General features: G+C 43.1%; 1 protein-coding gene across 2 annotated transcripts in view; it reads left to right on the forward strand.

The window, feature by feature from the left end:
• The window catches only part of asxl2 (ASXL transcriptional regulator 2), a 342,366-nt gene that overhangs the window by 40,750 nt on the left and 278,834 nt on the right, over positions 1 to 22,782 (forward strand). The window contains exon 2 of one of the 2 annotated variants that reach the window (XM_087976921.1): positions 18,661 to 18,795. The exons of the other annotated variant lie outside the window; for it this stretch is intronic. Within the exon in view, the coding sequence (XP_087833047.1) occupies positions 18,772 to 18,795 (24 nt within the window). The 5' untranslated portion in view covers positions 18,661 to 18,771. The remainder of the gene's footprint in view (positions 1 to 18,660; positions 18,796 to 22,782) is intronic. 2 annotated transcript variants of the gene reach the window in all.

Consider the following 22,782-nt stretch of genomic DNA (forward strand, 5'->3'; position numbering starts at 1 on the left):
GGCTATAATCCTTGCTGTGCTCATCACCTCCAACCATTTCTTCATGGTCTTGTGTTGTAGGTTCAAGAGGTTGGTATCACATTGCAAGGTATGCCTGGTACAGCTCCTGGCATAATCCTCTGCTCTTTGAACTGAATTAGAACTGAATCCCTTACTTTATGGTAATGATGGAATGAGGGATGTGTCAAACAGCAGTTACTGCCAGTGGGTCAGCTCATTCCCATAGGGATAGTGAGGCCTTGGACTACAATTATAAGGGAAGATTTGTTGAATGTGATTGTATATTAGGCTGTTGCTTGATGAGGGTGTGGGACATCTCTTTCACTTGTGGAGCAAGTCCCCAGATGATAGTAAGGATTTTGCAGGGTCCATTTGGCACAACTTGCACATGTCAGTTTCGGTATCTAAATTGGTGCTGACTGTTCATGTGGTTTTATTCCTTACAGACCTTTCTGAAGTGTTAGGTGGGGTAACTAAGAAGTTTGCTAGCTCATTTCCGAAGGCAGTTAAGAGTCAGCGACACTGCTGTGACTACAGAATGACTGACATATAGGCTAGAACAGATAAGGATGACAGATTTCCTACTTTCAAGGACCCGAGTAAAGCTGATGGGTATTTACTATTACTAAAATGAAACTTTAAGTCTAGATTTACTAATTATTTTTTCTTTATTCTTTCATGGGATGTGAGCATTTGTGGGAAGGCCAGCATTTGTTGCCTGACTAATTGCCCTGGAACTGAGTGGCAGAATCTGTCATTGGAGTGATTGACTATGGAAATGAGGGAGACTGAGTCACAGCATTAATGAATCTTTAGAAAAGAGCAAAGGAGATGTGAGAGGGGCCAAAATATTGTGTTTGAGAGAGAGAAGATCCAGCAATTACTGTGTAATGTCTCCGTGCATAGATATTGTGGAGAATACAAGGAGAGTGTGCATGAAAAACAGCTTGTCTCTTTCTCTCTGCTGGTTACGATGACAGCTTCTGGCCTGGTTGACTATGGCTAGGGGAATTGCTTCCTCTTTCACCCGCCCATACCAATGAACCCCAACGAACACTGAATCACTGCAGCAATGGACAGCACTGGACAATGTGGGAAGGCCTCCCTGGTATTATCCATGGTCACCTGGGTAGGACCTTGGGTAGTGTTGTAGGGGCTCTGGTACATAATTCTCTGAAATTTGCGTCACATGTAGATAGGATGGTTATGAAGGTGTTTAGCATGTTTGCCTTCATTGCTCAGAAGTTTGAGCTTAGGAATTGGGACATCATGTTGAGGTTGTACAAGATGTTGGTGAGGCCTCTTCTGGAATACTGTGTACAGTTCTGGTCACCGTGTTATAGGAAGGATATTATTACATTGGAGAGGGCTCACAGGTGGTTTACTTGAGATAGTAGGTTGCAGGGTGACCTTATAGTGGTTTATAATATCATGAGGGGCATAGAAAAGGTGAATGATAAGTGTCTTCTCCCTAGGATGGGGGAGTTTAAAACTTGGGGCATATTTTTAAGGTGAGAGGAGAAAGCTTTAAAAAGGACATAAGGACCAGCTTTTTTGCACAGGGAATGTTTGGTGTGTGGAATGATCTGCCAGAGGAAGTGGTGGATGTGCATACAATACAACGTTAAACAGATATTTGGATAAGTACATGAATAAGAAAGGTTTAGAGGAATATGGGCCAAACACAGGCAAATGGGTCGAGTTTGGTTTGGGAGCATGGGTTGTCATGGATGGGTTGGACTGAAGTCTCTGAAGGGTGGTAAAGACAAGCCAGGGAACTATAGACCGGTGAGTCTGACCTCGGTGGTGGGCAAGTTGTTGGAGGGTCTCCTGAGGGACAGGATGTACATGTATTTGGAAAGGCAAAGACTGATTCGGGATAGTCAAAGTGGCTTTGTGCGTGGGAAATCATATCTCACAAACTTGATTGAGTTTTTTGAAGAAGTAACAAAGAAGATTGATTAGGGCAGAGCAGTAGATGTGATCTATATGGACCTCAGTAAGGCATTCGACAAGGTTCCCGATGGGAGACTGATTAGCAAGGTTAGATCTCATAGAATACAGGGAGAACTAGCCATTTGGATACCGAACTGGCTCAAAGGTAGAAGACAGAGGGTGGTGGTGGAGAGTTGTTTTTCAGAGTGGAGGCCTGTGACCAGTGGAGTGCCACAAGGATCGGTGCTGGGCCCTCTACTTTTTGTCATTTACATAAATGATTTGGATATGAGTATAAGAGGTACAGTTAGTAAATTTGCAGATGACACCAAAATTGGAGGTGTAGTGGATAGCGAAGAGGGTTACCTCAGAATACAACAGGATCTGGACCAGATGGGCCAATGGGCTGAGAAGTGGCAGATGGAGTTTAATTCAGATAAATGCGAGGTGCTGCATTTTGGGAAAGCAAATCTTAACAGAACTTATACACTTAATGGTAAGGTCCTAGGGAGTGTTGCTGAACAAAGAGACCTTGGAGTGCAGGTTCATAGCTCCTTGAAAGTGGAGTCGCAGGCAGATAGGATAGTGAAGAAGGCGTTTGGTATGCTTTCCTTTATTGGTCAGAGTATTGAGTATATTGGGAGGTCATATTGCGGCTGTAAAGGACATTGGTTAGGCCACTGTTGGAATATTGCATGCAATTCTGGTCTCCTTCCTATCGGAAAGATGTTGTGAAACTTGAAAGGGTTCAGAAAATATTTACAAGGATTTTGCCAGGGTTGGAGAATTTGAGCTACAGGGAGAGGCTGAACAGGCTGGGGCTGTTTTCCCTGAAGTGTCGGAGGCTGAGGGGGGACCTTATAGAGGTTTACAAAATTATGAGGGGCATGGATAGGATAAATAGACAAAGTCTTTTCCCTGGGGTCAGGGAGTCCAGAACTAGAGGGCATAGATTTCGGGTGAGAGGGGAAAGATATAAAAGAGACCTAAGGGGCAACTTTTTCACAGAGGGTGGTACATGTATGGAATGAGCTGCCAAAGGATGTGGTGGAGGTTGGTACAATGGCAACATTTAAGAGGCATTTGGATGGGTATATGAATAGGAAGGATTTGGAGGGATATTCGCCGGGTGCTGGCAGGTGGGACTATATTGGGTTGGGATAGCTGGTCGGCATGGACAGGTTGGACCGAAGGATCTGTTTCCATGCTGTACATCTCTATGACTCTGTCTCCATGCTGTATGACTCTGAGTCTATGGGTCGAAGACCTTCTTTGACGAGTTTCTTCCAAGGGTCCTCCATCCTTTCTGCTGTATGTGCAGCCTCAAAGCCTAAAGCTGAGGGTGAGATTCCAGCCGAGTCCTCACATATACTTACACCGTAATAAGATCATTTTAAAAAAACTGTTCACTTCTTGGAATATACATTTTTAATTCTGCTGGACAGTGTCCTGATATCTCCCTGTCCCTCTCCCTTCTACCCTTCTCTCCCCTTCCCCTTTCTCTTTCCCCTGCCTTCTACGCGCTCTCTCTCTGCCCTCTTTACCCCTGCCTCCTCTCTCTCTGCCCTCTTTACCCCTGCCTCCTGTGAGCTCTCTGTGCCCTTTTACCCCTGCATCCTACAGGCTCTCTCTCTGCCCTCTTTACCCCTGGTTCGTACGCTCTCTCTCCCCTGCCTCGTGCGCTCTCTCTCTGCCCTCTTTCCCCTGCCTCGTGCGTTCTCTCTCTGCCCTCTTACCCCTGCCTCATGCGCTCTCTCTGCTCTCTTTCCCCTACCTCATGCGCTCTCTCTCTGCCCTCTTTCCCTGTTTCCTGTGCGCTTTCTCTGCCCTCTTTCCCCTGCCTCGTGCGCTCTCTCTCTGCCCTCTTTCACCTGCCTCCTGTGCGCTCTGTGTGTCCTTTTACGCCTGCCTACTGCATGCTCTCTCTGCCCTTTTACCCCTGCCTTCTGCGTGCTCTCTCTCTGCTCTCTTTTCCCTGCCTCGTTCGCTCTCTCTGCCCTCTTTACCCTGCCTTGCCTGCTCTCTCTCTGTCCTCTTTACCCCTGCCTCCTGTGTGCTCTCTCTGCCCTTTTATCCCTGCCTCTTGTGTGCTCTCTCTCTGCCCTCTTTACCCCTGCCTCGTACGCTCTCCCCTGCCTCGTGTGCTCTCTCTCTGTCCTCTTTACCCCTGCCTCCTGTGCGCCCTCTCTGCCCTTTTACCCCTGCCTCCTGCGCGCTCTCTCTCTGCCCTCTTTACCCCTGTCTCTTGTGCGCTCTCTCTCTTCCCTCTTTACCCCTGCCTCCTGTGCACTCTCTCTGCCCCTTTACCCCTGCCTCCTGCGCGCTGTCTGTGCCGTTTTACCCCCGCCTCCTGCGCACTCTCTGCCCTTTTACCTCTGCCTCCTGCGCGTTCTCTCTCTGCATTCTTTAGCCCTCCCTCCTGCACACTCTCTGTGCCCTTTTACCCCTGCATCCTACAGGCTCTTTCTCTGCCCTATTTCCCCTGCCTCTTGTGCTCTCTCTCCGCCCTCTTTACCCCTGCCTCGTGCGCTCTCTCTTTGCCCTCTTTACCCCTGCCTCGTACGCTCTCTTTCCCCTGCCTCTCTCTCTGCCCTCTTTACCCTGCCTTGCGTGCGCTCTCTGCTCTCTTTACCACTGCCTCATGCGCTCTCTTTCTGCCCTCTTTCCTCTGCCACGTGCGCTCTCTCTCTGCCCTCTTTACCCCTGCCTACTGCACGCTCTCTCTCTGCACTCTTTACCCCTGCCTCCTGCACGCTCTCTCTGCCCTTTTACCCCAGCCTCCTGCGCGCGCTCTCTCTGCACTCTTTACCCCTGCCTTGTACACTCTCTTTCCCCTGCCTCGTGCGCGCTCTCTCTGCCCTCTTTACCCTGCCTCGTGCGCTCTCTCTGTGCCCTCTTTCCCCCGCCTCGTGCGCTCTCTCTCTGCCCTCTTTACCCCTGCTTCCTGCACTCTCTCTGCCCTCATTACCCTGCCTCCTGTGCACTCTCTCTGCCCTTTTACCCCTGCCTCCTGCCCGCTCTCTCTCTGCACTTTTTAACCCTGCCTCCTGCGCGCTCTCTCTACCCTTTTACCCAGCCTCCACGCGCTCTTTCTCTGCCCTCTTTACCCCTGCCTTGTATGCTCTCTCTCCCCTGCCTTGTGCGCTCTCTCTGTGTCCTCTTTATTCTGCCTTGCGTGCGCTCTCTATCCTCTTTCCCCTGCCTCATGCGCTCTCTCTGCCCTCTTTACCCATGCCTTGTGCGCTCTCTCTGTCCTCTTTACCCCTCCTTGCATGCGCTCTCGCTCTGCCCTCTTTACCCTGCCTCCTGTGCACTCTCTCTCTGCCCTCTTACCCCTCCTACGCGAACTCTCTCTCTGCCTTCTTTACCCTGCCTTGTGCACTCTCTCTGTGTCCTCTTTATTCTGCCTTGCGTGCGCTCTCTATCCTCTTTCCCCTGCCTCATGCGCTCTCTCTGCCCTCTTACCCCTGCCTTGCTGCACTCTCTCTGCCCTCTTACCCCTGCCTTGCTGCTCTCTCTCTGCCCTCTTACCTCTGCCTCACCTGCACTCTCTCTGCCCTCTTACCCCTGCCTCACCTGCTCTCTCTCTGCCCTCTTACCTCTGCCTCACCTGCACTCTCTCTGCCCTCTTACCCCTGCCTCACCTGCACTCTCTCTGCCCTCTTACCCCTGCCTCACCTGCTCTCTCTCTGCCCTCTTACCCCTGCCTCACCTGCTCTCTCTCTGCCCTCTTACCTCTGCCTCACCTGCACTCTCTCTGCCCTCTTACCCCTGCCTCGCCTGCTCTCTCTCTGCCCTCTTACCCCTGCCTCGCCTGCTCTCTCTCTGCCCTCTTACCCCTGCCTCGCCTGCTCTCTCTCTGCCCTCTTACCCCTGCCTCGCCTGCTCTCTCTCTGCCCTCTTTCCCCTGCCTTGCCTGCACTCTCTCTGCCCTCTTACCCCTGCCTTGCTGCTCTCTCTCTGCCCTCTTACCCCTGCCTTGCTGCTCTCTCTCTGCCCTCTTTCCTCCCATCTTTCCTCCTCCATCTCCCCAGTTGTTCTCAGCTCCTCTCTCTCCCCCACTTCCTCTCTACCTGAGACCCCTCAATCTTTTACTGCTATCTCTGTTATTACTGAACTGATACTTTGCTAAGGTTCATGTTCATTTTGTTTATCATAAAGTCTGGAGGGTCAGCATGCTGAGCAGATAAGGTGGCTGTCAGATTTAAGCCTCAAAACTGAGCCTAACTGCCTGTGTCTCACTGTCCGGATGCAGTTAAAGTGACCTGGGAGTACTTCCATGTCACCACAAATCAAAGCCTGTGTTGTGATTTTCCAGTCCCTTGTGTTACAGTGACTTTGTGTTTTTGCTCTAGAATGTGTACATGATTTCCTGTCAGAAACGGTTTTAAATCCTTTTGTCTTCGGCTACTCTTATAGGAGTGCAATGCTTCTATTAAATTAACTTTATGCTCCTCTTATGAGATCCTTGCCCTTCACCTCCGCCTTCATCAGATAATCTTCCCTCACTTCTGATAACTAGTCATTCCTCAAACAAACATTTTCTCTCTGTTCCCACGGCCAGGGGGACTGTTACACCCTGGCATCTGAGCACCTTTTCCCATCATGCTCGGCTAGGCAATGGGAAGCAATGTGAAGGGAATTGTGGCCTCTTTGTCATTGCTGAAAAATGTGTTGCTGGAAAAGCGCAGCAGGTCAGGCAGCATCCAAGGAGCAGCAGAATCGACGTTTTGGGCATAAACCCTTCTTCAGGAAAAAGGGCTTATGCCCGAAACGTCGATTCTCCTGCTCCTTTGATGCTGCATGACCTGCTGCGCTTTTCCAGCAACACATTTCCAGCTCTGATCTCCAGCATCTGCAGACCTCACTTTCTCCTGGTCTCTTTTTCATTGCCTCACTCAAAACATACACTTTGTCCATTCAGCTTTGTCCACATCGTTGTGTGGGACCTGGACACATTCATCTGTGTTAAAACCCCAATAACATATAATAGACCAGATTGGAAGAATCGCCGTTCATGGATTGATCCCCTTCACAATGTGAGGTCCAAAACTGGATTAGTGTGCTGACAACTTGCAGCTTGTCTGTAACTATGATCACCTTCCCATTCCCTCCCCATTCCCACTCTGTGATCACTCTCTGAGTTAACAGAAGCTTCAGGGTCAATTTTAGCTGCAGGTGGATAATCACTGTACCCACTGACTGTATGATGTTTTAAGACTCCGGTCTTTAGGAGGCTGGGCTTTATTTACCTGCTGTCAGTGGGAGGACCTGCTGCAGGTTGCTGGTTGCAGGAAGTGGAACATAAGCTGGTTTGTGTGCTGACTCACCTTGGCAGAGAGAGGGCCTCTGTACAGGTGCTGGCAGAGGATTGATGCTGTCATGAGGATGGTTCCAAATGGACAAGCAGCTCACTGCAGATTTCACATTGAACTAGGAAGGCCAACAGGGGCCTTCAAAAGGAAATGAAAGATTTCCTCAGGCTGTTTTTTGAGTAGTCTTCACTGATCCCTTTAAGGATCATTGGTTAGGCTTCTAGATACCTGGTACAAATGGAGAAAATTAAAGTTGGCATTAGTATCTCATCCTTTGCCTGTATTCCCCACAGACAGAAAACAAAAATAATTAGCAAAATCTGTAAACAACTGTAATGGTATGAACTGGAGATCCAGCTTAAGGTGTACACGTACTGAATCTGGTCTGTGCATTGGCTTTAGAAACGAGAGACTTGAATCAGCATTCTGTATTTTCCCTGCTGCAGGGAAGATGTGAATAAAACAAAGAACTATGGATGCTGGAAATCTGAAACAAAAACCACAATTTCTTGAGAAACTCAGCAGGTCTGGCAGCATCAGTGGGGAGAAAACATTTCGAGTCTGGTGGCTGTTCATCAGAGCTGTGAATGTGGTTTGGATTCTGTCCATGTTTGAGGAAGGGGAGGCTAATTGATATTTGGGATAGAGACCTTCATAGTACCTGACTCTCATGGGAACACTGCACTCGTGTGCGTTGTCTTGTTTTCCTTCATTTTGAAACTTGCAAATCTGTTCTTGTTTGTCCGATATTTTCATTTTTTCATTTTCCAAAATGATCTGGCTCCATTGTTTTCTTGTCTTTTCTTTGTGTGAGTGTCTCATCGCTGCTTTCCATTATCTGGCTCCGTGGATCTGCTGCATCGTTTACCAATTATTCCACCATCTTTGTTTCTCTTTCCTCTTTCTGTATGGTTCGAACTAAATGTTCCTTAATCTTTTCATTTTCCAGTTTTGAAAGTCTCATATCTTTCGTAGCAACAGAAAATGGGTGAATTGCTGTATGATGACTGATTTGCATTTCTATTTGTTATGGCTTTTATTTTGCATAAATATCATTTATCAGGTTTGATTACGTTTCCTTATCCTGACTCGAGTCTTTAATACCTCTGACAGTTCAGTACTTCTGCAATTTAAAGCAGCCCTTTTCCACAAAGGAATGCAAGGGATAAAGAAAGAAATTGGATTGATATCTTCAGTGGAATCTTCCACCTGGAATCTTCTTCCATGTAACAGTCAGGAACATTGTGTATATTATCAAAATCATTATGTATTATGCTGCATCTGGAAGTTCTTTATTTTGAAGTTTGAAGTAAAGGATTTAGAACCACAAACATTAGAGGTACTAGCTGGTTGCCACTAGTAATAGGTAATATATTTAATATTATGTTAAAAAAAAGCTCCTTTTTAACTGTTTGTATTTAGCTGGAAGTTCTTGGTAAAAGGTAAAGACCAACATGATGCTTCTGACTTGTGAGCAGCAGCTCCATCACCTTAACCTTGGTTATTTCCTGCCTAAATTAACATAATTTCCTGTGGGATGTTGCCAGGTGAACATTGTAGGACTTGGACTGTGACCAGAGTTGAGCAAATATCTAACCACTTTCCAATGTCCTGTGCATTGAAATTCTGTCATAAGGGGTCAGGAAGAATGGACAGCTCATCTTTTCCCTCCATTTGCCTGCTAATCACTATCCCTCCATGATAAACAAATCTTCAGCTTCCCCTGTCCATCTATATTCCTCCTCTTGTCCCAGTCATCCACATAAATATAGCCACAGCTTCTCAAACACTCTGGTGAATCATATATCTTTAGAATCACTACAGTGTGGGAGCAGGCCATTCAGCCCATTGAGTTCACACTAACCCTCTGAAGAGAATCCCATCTAGACCTACTTCCTTATTCTGTCCCTGTAAACCTGATAATCCACCTAACCCATCTAGCCTGAACACTATGGGTAAGTTAGCATGACCAATCCACTAACCTGCACATCTTTGGACTCTGGGAGGAAACCGGAGCATCCAGAGGAAACCTGCACAGACAGTTGTCAGAGGCTGGAATTGAACCTGGGTCCATGGTGCTGTGATGCAGCAGTACTAGCCGCTGAGCCACCGTGCTGCCGTTCAAATGCATTTCATCGTGACACTGGCATTGTTCAGTTCACAGTTCATGTACCTTGCAAACATTTGTCTATGCTATGAATAAATTATCACCATATGCTTGAAATGTTTGTGTTAGATACCTCTCATGCACCACTAGAGGAGTCTCAGTGTTACTGGTGCATTGCCTGTGATTCAAACGTGCTGTCAAAACTGCAGGAGATAAGTAGAAGATCATCTTTGGTGGTTACCATCATACCTACCATCCCCACACAAATTTGTTGGTTGTCAGCTTTATTGCTTTAGAATGTTTTAGATGCACATTGATATAACTTTATAAAAGGAAAATGAGCACTAAGGACAGAGTAATTGGATAGAGTTAGCAAAGGTACAGTACTTTGGGCTGAGAGACTCCAACATTCTACAGTTTCCAGTATTTGGAATCTGATTACGCTGTGATTATGGAGAAACAAATTACTGCAGGTGCTAAAATCTGGACTGAAAACAACAAATGCTGGAGATCACAGCGGGTCAGGCAGCATCCATAGAGAGAAAGCAAGCTGATATTTCGTATCTAGGTGATTCTCCATCGGAGCTGTAATTTTACCATCCCGCATGTTGGTGGTGAGAGATTCAGCCATGATAATTTCATGGAACGTCAAGATGAAATGGTTAGATTCTCTTTGATGGAGATGGTCATTACCTTCCAGTGGTTTACCATGAAAGTTGTTTGCCATTTATCACCCTCAGCCTATAGATTATCCAGATCTTCTTGTATATGGACGTATTTACTCCAGTAGCTCAGGGATTACAGGACAAACAACAAATCAGTTAGTGCATGTAAAAGTGATGTTTTGAAATCATACTTACATATCTGGTTTTATGTAATGCTTAAATTCGATATTCTTTGTGGGAGAACAGCAAAATTTGAGTTGCCGGCTCATTTTCCTTCATCTCTTTGCTCCTCAGTTTATACTACAGAGGAACTCCTGTATAAAAAAAACTCTTTTTCTCAAATTTTGCTGTTCTCCTACAAAGAATATCGAATTTAAGCATTACGTAAAACCAGATATGTAAGTATGATTTCAAAACATCACTTTTACATGCACTAACTGATTTGTTGTTTGTCCTGTAATCCCTGAGCTACTGGAGTAAATATGTCCATATACAAGAAGATCTGGATAATCTATAGGCTGAGGGTGATAAATGGCAAACAACTTTCATGGTAAACCACTGGAAGGTAATGACCATCTCCATCAAAGAGAATCTAACCATTTCATCTTGACGTTCCATGAAATTAACATGGCTGAATCTCTCACCACCAACATGCTTGGGTTAGCATTGATCAGACACTTAATTGACCAGTCACATAAATGCTTTACTTACAATAGCAGTTATGAGGCGAAGAATTCTGAGATGAGTAACTGACCTTGAGGATCCCCAAAGTCTGTTACCGTTGGCAAGGCTTCACTGCCCCATCCAGCATTAAACATAACAGCTTTTCTTCAACTCAGTAGATTCTGTCTGTGAACCTTCAAAACATTTTTCTCTTTCTAGCACAGTAGTGTTTTCCTTGTCCTTTTATTCCAAATGAATGTTTCCTGAATCCATTACACTCAGGAATGCCAACAGCTAATCCTTATTTTTCTTTGACCCAGGTGAGAATAGAAAAAAAAATGCAGCATAGCTTAGATCTAGTTAGCATCAAGTATGTAATCAATCCCAATGAACGTAAGGAGATTCATTCAAAACTGTACAGGCATTTTCAGGCTCCTTAAACAGCGTTCCCCCCCCCCCCTACTGTCTTGTAATCGCTATTATTGAAAAGGATACAAGCAGCAAAATCATGGACATACCAGAATCTCCATATCTGTCTTCATGTCACATACCTCCCTGACTTGCACATACGTCACTCTGAATTCATTATTCTGAATTCCAGTTCTAAAACCACTAGCGAAAGATTATTGCCACAATGATTTCAGCCATTCTAGGACACGACCCACCATTATCTTCTCTGGGCAACAAGGGATGAGCATTAAATGTGGCTTTACTAATTTCACCTCACCTTAAAGTATTAAAAAATTAAAAGGAAATGAGACTATACTTGGTACCTCAAGAACATAGAGACAACAGGTCACAAACAAAAACAGAAATTGCTGGGAAAGCTCAGCAGGTCTAACAGCGTCTGTGAGAGAAATCAGAATTAACGTTCCTAAGAACTACTGAGGAAGGGTTACTGGACCTGAAACATTAACTCTGATTTCTCTCCACAGTTGCTGCTAGACCTGCTGAGCTTTTCCAGCAACTTCTGTTTTCGCTTCTGACTTTCAGCATCTGTAGTTCTTTCTGGTTTTATTTAGAAGGCAACAGGACAATTGTTTATGGAGCCTCTGGAGATTAAAGGACCCCAGTTGCTGTCAAATTTAACATCAGCCACTTTTATTTGGATAGGGAAAATGCTGTAATATTTTAGCATGGTGTGATTCCAGAGGAGAGCAGAAAGGACTGACAGTGACAGATGTAAAAGGAAGAACATTGAGTTAATCTGAACTTATTTAAAATGTTCGGAATTTTTGTTTTGAAGAATTCTGTAATAGTCAAAAGTAACAAAAAATCAAATATTAGATGTGAGGATGTTTGGATAGTGCGGTTTATCATTTTAATCTTAAAACATTGCTTTAGGAAATAAGAAAAAAAGTATTCTTTTAGCTTCTTCTGTTCTTTATTAAATTCCTCTCTCAGTTGCAGATGTTTAGTCAGATTTGGCTGAACAGCTCTCCCTCAGTTCTGGTGAATGTCATTTATATAGCTTCAGGTAAAGCTACAGAACTGATGAAAAGCTTTTCAAAAAGACCCAGATAAAGGTGAGTCAAGTCCTTATGTTAAATTCTTTTTCCTGAGATTCTTACACACTTGATGCAACTGCAACATGCCAACTTCTGTGAACAACCAAAATTTTATTAAGCACAGTACAGTACAAGCTTTCTGGAGGAGCCTTTAACATGCACCTTGCAGGCCTGCAGAGTCATGTAAAATGCTCTCTCTGAACAAAGGAAACAGTCTTTCCTTTATACAAAATCTTTACATCACAGTTAGTAATGCCCACAAGACAAACCCCAGCCATTCCCTCACACTCACATGCCATTCAAGACACAATGCAGTGACCACATCGTCTTCAGAAACAATGTAATGTAAATCATCCCTTAATGGTTGAATCTGTTGCAAATCTTTTTTTTTAAACTACAGGGTGTAGTCAGAATTCCAACTGCAATGTTCTTATTGATTTCTGAATAGGGGATGATGATGCAAATGGATCTGAGTGGTAAAGGAATGGCCATATAAATGACTCTGAATAATAGAAGATTTCTTACAGTCTATCTGTACTTCAGAGGGATCCCACCCTAGCCTCGGTACATCCAATTTCCTGCAGGTCAGCAGAGCAAGTTAACTCTTTAATATCAAACTCAGCCAACTGATGATGCTGTATTAACATTCCATACTGAGGATCACTCTCAGCAGGAAAAGGACAAACGCTCTCACGCCTGTAAAGTGCTTTGTTCAACCATCAGCATCAGAAAGACAAATGTCATGGTCTAGGATGTTGCAATACCACCATCTTCATCATTGACAATATAATGCTGGAGGTTGTTGGCTGCTTCATATTTTGAGGATGCACAACTGCCAGCAGTGTGTCACTTGTTGCTCAAGTTAACTCATGCTTCACAAAAGCTGCAGCTGTCATGCCCAATTTGAGTAAGAACCACAGCACCCTGACTGAGAGAACATCACAGAGAGTGCTGAGTCAGTGTCCTCAGCTAACTGCTCTACACTGCTGAGATGGTGTATGTGTATAGTACATGCCTCGCAGGAGAAAAGATTGAACTCTTCTCCCTTCACTTGCTCAAATGTATCCAAAGCATTTATTGGCAGAACACTCCTGGAGTGCCCCAGTCCTCCCAGTAGGTACAGGTTGCTGAGCCAATGAAGTCAAAACTGGTTTAGTCCCATTTATCAGATCCATCAGCTCTTAAAGCTAAAACCCTTCTGTATCAGTGGGTCACAAACTGAGAAGTGTCTGTACCTCCACATCAAGTGAGGCATGAAGAGGCAGATATTGACATGGACAATGAGGAGATGGGGGTTGAAGGCTGGGATCTCTGAAAGCTCATTGTTTGGAAAGGCATTGGCAGAGATGAGCAAAAATGTAAAGTTCAGCTGACTGAGAACAGAGCCCAGAGAAAAAAAACCCTTTGAGTCCTGAACTTCTCAACCTTTTCTCTGTCGGAGTGACCCTCTTGTGCCACACCAAGCGAGTTGACCAATATTGTCTTACAAGAGCAAAGAGTGCCACCACATTGTTTGAGCAGCATCTTGGTTTGTTCAGATGTGATAGTCCTTGCGGATGTTTATTTAGCTGGGGTTGAATTGACATAATTATTAAATGGTAGGGCTTTAGGTAAAGTCTAACTCATTTTGACAGGATGAATATTTGAATACAGAGTTTGAATTAAATTTGGAAAACTGATTACAGTACATTGTATAATACTGAAGCAGTTCAAGACTAACTAGAACACACATCAATGACTGCACGGTTTGTGGCTATGGAAATTAAAGTTTACCACCAGAACTATATATTCAGATCTTCCCCACTGCCACCTCACCCCCACAATCCTTGTGTTCTTCATAGGGTGTGCGTGTCACTGGATGGGCCAGCATTTATTCTCAGAGGGTAGCTAAGAATCAAGCACATTGCTGTGGGTCAGGAGTCTTTTACCAGACCGGGTAAGGACTGCAGTTTCCATCACAAAAGGATGTTAGTGAAGTGGATGGGTTTTTCCTGACAAGCGACAATGGTTTCATGGCCATCATTATACCTCAAAACCAGAATTAGTTCACTAAAATCAAATTCCCCCAGATGCTGAGTGACTTCAGAGGGACATTGACAAGTTGGTCAAATGGACAGACACCTGGAAGATGAATTTCAATGCAGGTAAATGTGAGGTAATTTATTTTGTCAAAAAAGCATGAAGAGACAGTAGAGGGTCAATGGAGCAACTTAGAGGGGAGGGCAAGAGCAGAGAGACCTCGGGTTCAGGTGCACAATTGTCTGAAGGTGACCAGGCAAGTTGAAACAGTTGTTAAGAGGCTTATAGAATTCTTTGGTTTATAAATAGAGGCAAAGAGTATAAAAGTAAGAATGTGATGCTACACCCCTACAAATCAGTGGTCAGACCACACTTGGAGCATTGTGTTCAGTTCCAAGCATTTTACTTAAGGAAGGATGTTAAAGCCCTGGAGACACTGCAAAGGAGATTTACTAGAATCATACCAGGAATGAGGAATTTTAGACTCCAGGAGAGATTAGAGAGATTGGGCTAATTCCCCTTGAAGCAGAGAAGATTAAGAGGTGACCTTATTGAGGTATTCAAAATTATGAACAATTTTAGCAGGATAAAGGAGGAGTCTCTGCTTCCATTAGCTGGTATGTCAGTAACTAGGGGTCACAACTTCAAGATTGTCAGTGAGAGGGCTAAGAGTGAGATGAGGAGAAACCTCTTTACTCAGAGAGTTGTTAGGATCTGGAATGCACTGCCTGGGAGAGGGGGGGAGGCAGATTCCATTGGAGGTCTCAAAACAGAGCTGGGTGATTATTTGAAAGTGATGAATTTAGAGGGTGATCGAGATAGTGCTGGAGAATAGGACTAGCCGGGTAGCTCTTTTAGGAGCTGGTGCAGACATGATGGGTCGAATGGCCTCCTCTCCTGTAAAATTCTATGATTCTATCTACCATGTCCCTCTGTCTTGCTGTATCTCTCTTGATGTAGGTGCAGATATTGAATTATGATATCCCTCCCATTGTGCCAGTACCCCCATGCAGTGAAAATAATTGCTTAATCAGATTGTAATGGCCTCCTTCTTTGTGAATAATACTGTTTGATTCTATTACAGCTGAAGTGAATAGCCTCACACCTCCTTGCATTATGCTGCATTTACTGCCATGTTGACCAGTCATTTAACTTGCCTTTAATTCTGTAGTCTCTTTATGTTCTTCCCACAGCTTAGCTTTTCACTTAGCTTTGTATCGTCAACAAAATTAGATCCATTACTTCTGTCACTTTATCTATAGCATTAATGCAGATTGCAGAGAGTTTAGGCCCCAGCATTGGTTCTTGACGATCTCCAAGATTCAGAGCCTGCCAACTTGAAAATGCCCTATTCATTCCTATTTTATGCCTCCTGTTTATTAACTAATCCTGTATGCATGTGAATACACCAGCCACAGTTCACTGGCCCTTATCTTGTGCACTAGCCTTACATGTGGCACCTTATCACATGCGTTTTTGAAATGTATTACACCACCAATTTCCCAATACCTACCACTGGCTTATATGTTATTGGCCGTGACATAAACATAGCAAAAATGGTAACAATGATTAATAAATTAAATTGAGAGTTCTTTCTTGAAGAACAACAAGATTTGGGAGAGTGCTTCCAAACACATAGCACCTGCTGATTGACATTGCTCCAACGACATGCATCATTTCCTGTCATGAGTTTTACTATGCTATTTACATATTCACTGTTATGTTAATCAGTTTTCAAGTAAATAAACCAATATCAGAACGGTTACATCCTTAAAAACAGCTTTAATAAATTTGTCAAACTTAATTTTATTTTCTGAAAACATGGTGCTTTGTTCTGTTCGTATATTTTATCAACTTTGTTGTTAGGACTTCCTTAATAATAACTCCAACATTTTTCCAATGATTGATGTTGAGCCAAAGAGTCTGTAGTTTCTTAATTCCTCTCTCCCTCCCTCCCTTCTTGAAAAGTGATGTTACATTGCTGACTTCATTTGCTTTGGCTATTCCTGGTAATAATCTCATAGCTGTAAAATTAAGTACTGCATTTTCTCAACAGTGGTATCCATTTGGTTATATTTTAATACTTTTTTTAACAGGTTGCCATTTTCAGTCTATTCCATTGCTTTGTTTTTCCTGGTTTGTTTGGTGGAAAGCCTTATAGTGACAGCCACATTTTGTTTCTACTGTAAGGACCAGCACTTAAACTTATAGACATTGGACAAGGTGGTTGGGTAGAGCATCACAGGGCTGGATTTTCACTCGCACATCAGGACCACATCAGGACCACATCAGGAATGTAGAATTCCCAGCTCCAAACACCTGACCTTGGAGAAAGTGTTCTGGAATTCTGGATTTTCTTTTCATGAGTCTGGGTTCTCAGGGAGTCATGGTCAGCAATCCTGAGAACAGAGTGGAGGCAAAATGCCCAGTCCGGCCATGTATGAATCCCATAACAAAACCGCTGTTTATCCATCACCTGTCAGATGCCCTTCACCTGCTACTCCCAATGCTCATCCATGCAACCTCAGGCTCCTCCATCCAACGACACAGTCCTTTATAGCCCATTGCCATTTCATTACCCCCCACCCATCATCTTTTTTCTCTTACACCTATAGTACAAACTCATCTACTATCCATCCTGGGCTAACGTCAGGATCCATGCTGCGATGAAGTAAGATAAAGTTCTTAACTCATCCAATCCAATTAACTTCCTTTAATCCCTTATAAAAACATGCAGTGGAATTCATGGTTTCACTTCAAACAGTTAATAACCACTTGGGACTGTCAATCAAACTTTGAAATGGCAGGCAACCCACTGTGATAAAGAATGGTTTTGAAATCGGTCATGCAGCAGCAATCAAGTAATAAAATGTCAAAGTGGCAGGCACCGATTTCAACACTCTAGACTCTTTGAAAGAGTATTTTGCATGATCTCGATTTACAGTTCCCTAAGACCACAATGTTTTTATAGCTCTCTTCACGGTTCCAAAGAGATTAAACACTTTCTTCACATAATTGTGGCTACTTTTGACAATCTCAAATTATACATTGCCTCTCCCAAAGGGCAACTGAACCCCATCCCCTTTCCAAAGATTTCTCGTGCTCAGTCCAATAGGGTTCTTTATTTGCCCAGGCAGCTCCTCATAGTCCACACCTGCACCAGCTCGGTCTAATGTGCACATGTAGTGTTTTTCACTCCCAGCTGGTAAAAAAAAACAGACATGACTGCAGGACACTGCTGTTTTATACAGGCAGCTGCCCAAGTGAACCATGTGTCTGCAATTTGAATCTATTCCTATTAACCTCATCTCTGTCATTGAAAAACTTCAGCCCACAGTCTGAAATGAAAAAAGCAATAAAATGCACCCTGTTCAAGACAACCCCAGGGTGAAGGGATGACCCTTTAGAACTGAGATGAGGAGGAATTCCTTCAGCCAGAGGGCGGTGAATCTGTGGAACTCATTGCTGCAGAGGGCTGCGGAGGCCAGGTCATTGAGTGTATTTAAGATAGAGATAGAGATAGGTTCTTGATTAATAAGGGATCAAGGGTTACGGGGAGAAGGCAGGAAATTGGGGTTGAGAAATGTATCAGCCATGATGGAATGGTGAAGGAGTCTTGTTGGGCCAAAAAGCCTAATCTTGCTCCTATATCTTATGGCGTTCCCAAAGTGGGAGTTGAGACCTACTGTAGGGTAGCAAGCTTTAATGCTGGAATAATCAGATCGAAGGCAGCAATGCTGCTGTCAAACCCTGATGAAGTTACAGCAGCCATGTTCCTGCTCCAACAGCTCTTCACTCTTACTGGTCCCAACAAAAGGTTGCAGCAGTTTATAAGTCTTGAGACCTGAATGGCAAAAGAATGAGATGTGTGAGACTAAGCCAAACAATTTTTGCTGCTAATGACAAAATTAAACAAGCTTATTAGAGCACTCAAACTAGCTTAATATGAATGTCTTGTATCATAATCACAAGAGGAAAAAGTGTTGTGCAAACTTTGCAGTACAATTGTTGATGTGGGATCCCTTCATAATGAATGGGTGGGATGGTTAGTTGTCCTGATGTGACCTTTCTTCTCCATCATACTCCCTGGCCAGTGTAGTTTTTTTCCATCTTACCTGATTTCCCATGTACCCTCTAGCGTGCTATACTGCTACAATGATTTACACATCCTCTGCACCTTAGATGCATATTTTTAGTTATTTAATTATTGCTTCCTTTTGTCAATCATTAGTATTTCTGTTATTTAATCATCTCCTGCCCTCCATCCAAAAACAGATCATTTATTTTCTTTGGTACCATTTTCCTGCTTCTGTTCCTCCATATAAACTGCTCACTTGCAAACATCTCCCAGTTCTGATGACAGGTCAATGACCAGAATTGTTAACACAAAATCCACAGATGCTACTTGGCCTGCTGAGTCTTTCCTGCCTTTTCTGTTTTTATTTCAGATTTACAGCATCTGCAGTATTTTGCTTTCTTTCCTGATGTATAACACACTTGTTTCAGAATGATACGCCATTAAGCTGCATCTTCTTATATCATAATGAGTGCTGCACGATATGAACAGAGCTGGATTTATTCATGTAAGTGAACAGTCATTGTGCAATGAACATCATCTGTGTGGTATTTTCAATGAACTCTTCTTCCAAGCTAGAAGTACTGGACAATCAACTGCTGAAATGTTTTATATGGTTTATTTATTTGACAGGGTGCTATAAAAATGCAAAATCTATATTCAAGCAGGTGGAGAATGGAAGAATTGTTGAATTACCCTCGATAATAGCAACATTTTGTGCAGAGAAAAATATTTGTCTATCTACATTCTCCTTCCAAATCTGCCACGTTTGATGTTTAGTTGTGATTACCAAATGAATAGCCACATCTCCCATCCCAGGATTGGAATTCTTACCGCCTTTTTAACAGGAACTGTTTTCCTCGGCTCCTGCTCTCTCATTAATCTGGCCCACAATTCTGTCAGCTGCTTAGTAATTAAACTGTAATCTAGGTTTCTTATTTCTTTTCAATATTCTCAATGTTCAAGTGCCCTAGTCTTTGTGCTGTGTGGCTCATAGAAGAACTTTATTAAATTCACATTCTCTGTAAATTGTAACGATCTCAATGCTCCTCATTTTTACTGGGTAAAGTTCCACTGACATCACCCTCAAACTCCAGTTATCAGCCTTGTTGTCCTGTTCTGTACGGACTGTTAAGATATGAGGAGGCAAATGGTTATTCCCGGTTTTTCTCACTCCTGGTTTGGTTCCAACGGAGGTTTAGAATTCAAAAAAGGTGATGGATTCCAGTTCAGTCTGTACTTGACTAGATACGGAAATGTGTAAAGATTTAACCAGGCAGGTTTCTTTGAACTAATCTAGTCAGAGATGAATTTTATTGTGCTATAGAAATAGTAAGTATGCAAATGTATTGAATTGGTAAAAATAGATCTTGACTTCATCTCGTGCACAGACACAAGCACATTTGAACTAAACATGCACAAACACACATCACTGAGAACAGCAGGTTGACTTTGGTCAAATTGAAGTTCAGTAATCAGAATCAACTAAGTCAGAGTTTCCTGGTTGGAGCTGGCTTGTAGCTGGCTGTGGTTATTTCATTCTCAGTTGACTGTGTAAGGTTGTAGCCTGGTGTCTCCACCTCCTTCGGTGAAAACTGTTGTCTTCATTTTAAAAGTGTTGCAGGAACATAGACACAATCAAGCTCAACAAACAGGGTGCCATTTTGGATGGAGATAGAGAGCAGCAGCTTCACCTTTCCTAAAATATTTCCTCGGTCAACAATGACAAAGTTCTTTGATCACATGGCTTCTTTCTAACTGTCATCAGGAGTTCAAAACTCCATTGTACTGTACTTTCTAAGAGGTGGCTTTCATGAGCTCACATCCGTACAGTCATCTTAAACAAGGTCCCAGCCTTTTAGTCGACTGCATGGCTCACTCTTCCCTGCTCGAATTCTGTGAAGCTTCACTTTTGCTAAGGCAGGAGGAATATTGTTTCAACATCTTCAAACGATTATTGGCTTTAATGGGGTCTTCATAGATGGTGTCTCCAGCCCAGTTGAGTTGAATGTGGATTACAGAGTCATGTGGATTGATAGCCTTTTGTAATTTAACATGATTGTTTTGGTTAAAAACCTTTTTATTGAAAAATTCAAGATATGAAGTCAGTTGAGGAATTAAAAATTATTGTAAAACCCATCAGATGTGGAAGTATTTGTGCAGGGAGAAACAGAGTTAACAGTTCAAGACCAATATGACTCTCCTTCTCTCTCCACAGATGCTGCCAGACCTGCTGAGATTCTCCAGAATTCTCTGTTTTTGTTTCAGATTTCCTACACCTGCAGTATGTTGCTCTTATTTGAGAATTAAAAATTGCTATTTGACCTGAGCATGTCACTGTGTACACCACAAGCAAGTGTACATCTTTCCTGCAATACTGAGATTAAAACTAAATATTATTTAATGTATTAAATTGTGGGCAGTTTTGGTCTCCTAGTCTGAGGAAGGACATTCTCACTATTGAGGGAGCACAGCAAAGTTTCACCAGACTGATTCCCGGGATGGCAGAACTGATATATGAGGCAAGACTGGATCAACTGCGCTTTGTACTTACTGGAATTCAGAAACATGTAAAATCCTAATGGGAATTGACAGGCTAAAAGCAGGAAGGATGTTCCTGATGTTGAGGAAGTCCACAACAAGGGGTCACAGTCGAAAAATAAGAGGTAAGCCATTCAGAACTGAGATGGAAGAATGTCTTCACTCAGAGGGTGGTAGACCTGTGGAACTCTCTCCCAAAGGAAACTGTTGGGGCCAGTTCATTATTTAGATTCAAGAGAGGCTGGACATGGCCCTTGCGGCTAAAGGGATGAAGCAATATGGAGAGAGGCGTGAGTGGGACACTGCGATTGCATGGTCAGCCATGATCATATTGAATGGTGGGGCCGGCTCAACGGGCCGAAAGGCCTACCCTGTACCGATTTTCTATGTTTCCACAACGCATCAAAGCTAGCTACAAAGCTAACATTACCCCTTATACTCTTCAATCTACATATCAGCATTTTATTCATTGTACAGTTTGATTGACCTAATTATTAAATTGTTTAGTCTCTTCTTCTTTGCTACAGTTACCATTTCATACATTATCTGTCAAATCTTCCCTCTAGGCAATTAGGGATGGGTAATGAATGTTGACCTGACCAGTGACACCCACATCCCATGAATGAATAAACACAATTCCTATGAATTCTCATTCAGTTATCTTGAACTTCATGTTCCTACCTTCTGTCCACAGCCTGGCCTGTCTTCCTCTGTTTGGATTGTCTTACATTATAACTGGACAATATCATAAACCACATCCCATATCCCAGTTTAGATATCTTGAGTAAAGTTATACTGTTTAAGTTGGTATTAAAAACTATAAAAGATTATTATGGACAAGACCAAACCCTTTCAAATACATCAAGGAGGTAGCCCAGTCTCTAACCGTTTCTTATTTAAAGGCAAGTGGAAGGTGCTGTGTTCCAGATGTAATTTGATTGATTACACTGTTCAGCTTTAAGCAAAACACACTTGCTCTACAGTTAAGATACAAACAAGTGAAAGAGGATCGGTCTAACTTTAACTCTATTGGAAAACTTAACATAATAATAGATTTTTTAACTACTAAACAGCAGCTGTTCAAAGATAGTAACATCCCATCAACAAACCCTTGGCAAAGGCAAATTCAGTAAAATAGATACAACATTTCTCCAGTCCAGGAGGGAAAAGCCTCAAGAGAATATGCTGGCGGAGAGAGAGAGGGAATTCAAGCATTTTGCTGTAGTGGGGTGAGATATATGGCTATTTCGAAAGTCTAATGATTACTGAAAGCTAAACTAAAAACCTGGCTCTCTGGGAACCTGACTCCAGCCTATTCATGCTGCTTCTATTGTTCCAACTTAAAAAAAAACAACACAAGCCTCACAAACTGTTTACTTTGTTGGCTTGGACCAGACTGCTCTACAACCTCTCTTCATAAAAGAACCATGACAAAATGCCACAGTATCATCACAAGGCACAGTAACCCCAATATCAATTCTTGCTGCAAGCAGTTTTTATTTTGAATGTTCCCCCAGAGATCTAGAGCTTTTGTCACCAACCATTCAGCCACTATCTGTTCATGATAGTGCTAAATCATTTGCACCTGTATTGCTAACTGCTGCAATATTGGATTCATATTTTATGCTGTGACTTAGATTCTCTTCCCATTGTGTTGAAAGTATTTTGTGCATCCTGTGTGTTATAGCTTTCTGTTATGATCAAGAGGTCAGCGTTTCTATCAGGTATTTGTATGTAATTTCCAAACGTTGAACTGTGATATTCAGACAATTTGTGTCTGTTTTCGCAACTGCAGTTGAATATTAGTCAGATGTGATAGGAAATTTAACTGTGTTAATTGGAATATCTTAAATGCTGCACTTAGATAAGTAGAAACTCTGCACTATGTAAAGCAATGCAATATACAACAAGTTGCTATCCAACTATAATTTTCCAGCGGCAGCAGCGACTCGAA

The sequence above is a fragment of the Chiloscyllium plagiosum genome, unplaced genomic scaffold, assembly GCF_037043375.1.
Source record: "Chiloscyllium plagiosum isolate Xiang-an unplaced genomic scaffold, Cpla_swu_hap1 HiC_scaffold_3, whole genome shotgun sequence".
In the NCBI taxonomy this organism is placed as follows: domain Eukaryota; kingdom Metazoa; phylum Chordata; class Chondrichthyes; order Orectolobiformes; family Hemiscylliidae; genus Chiloscyllium; species Chiloscyllium plagiosum.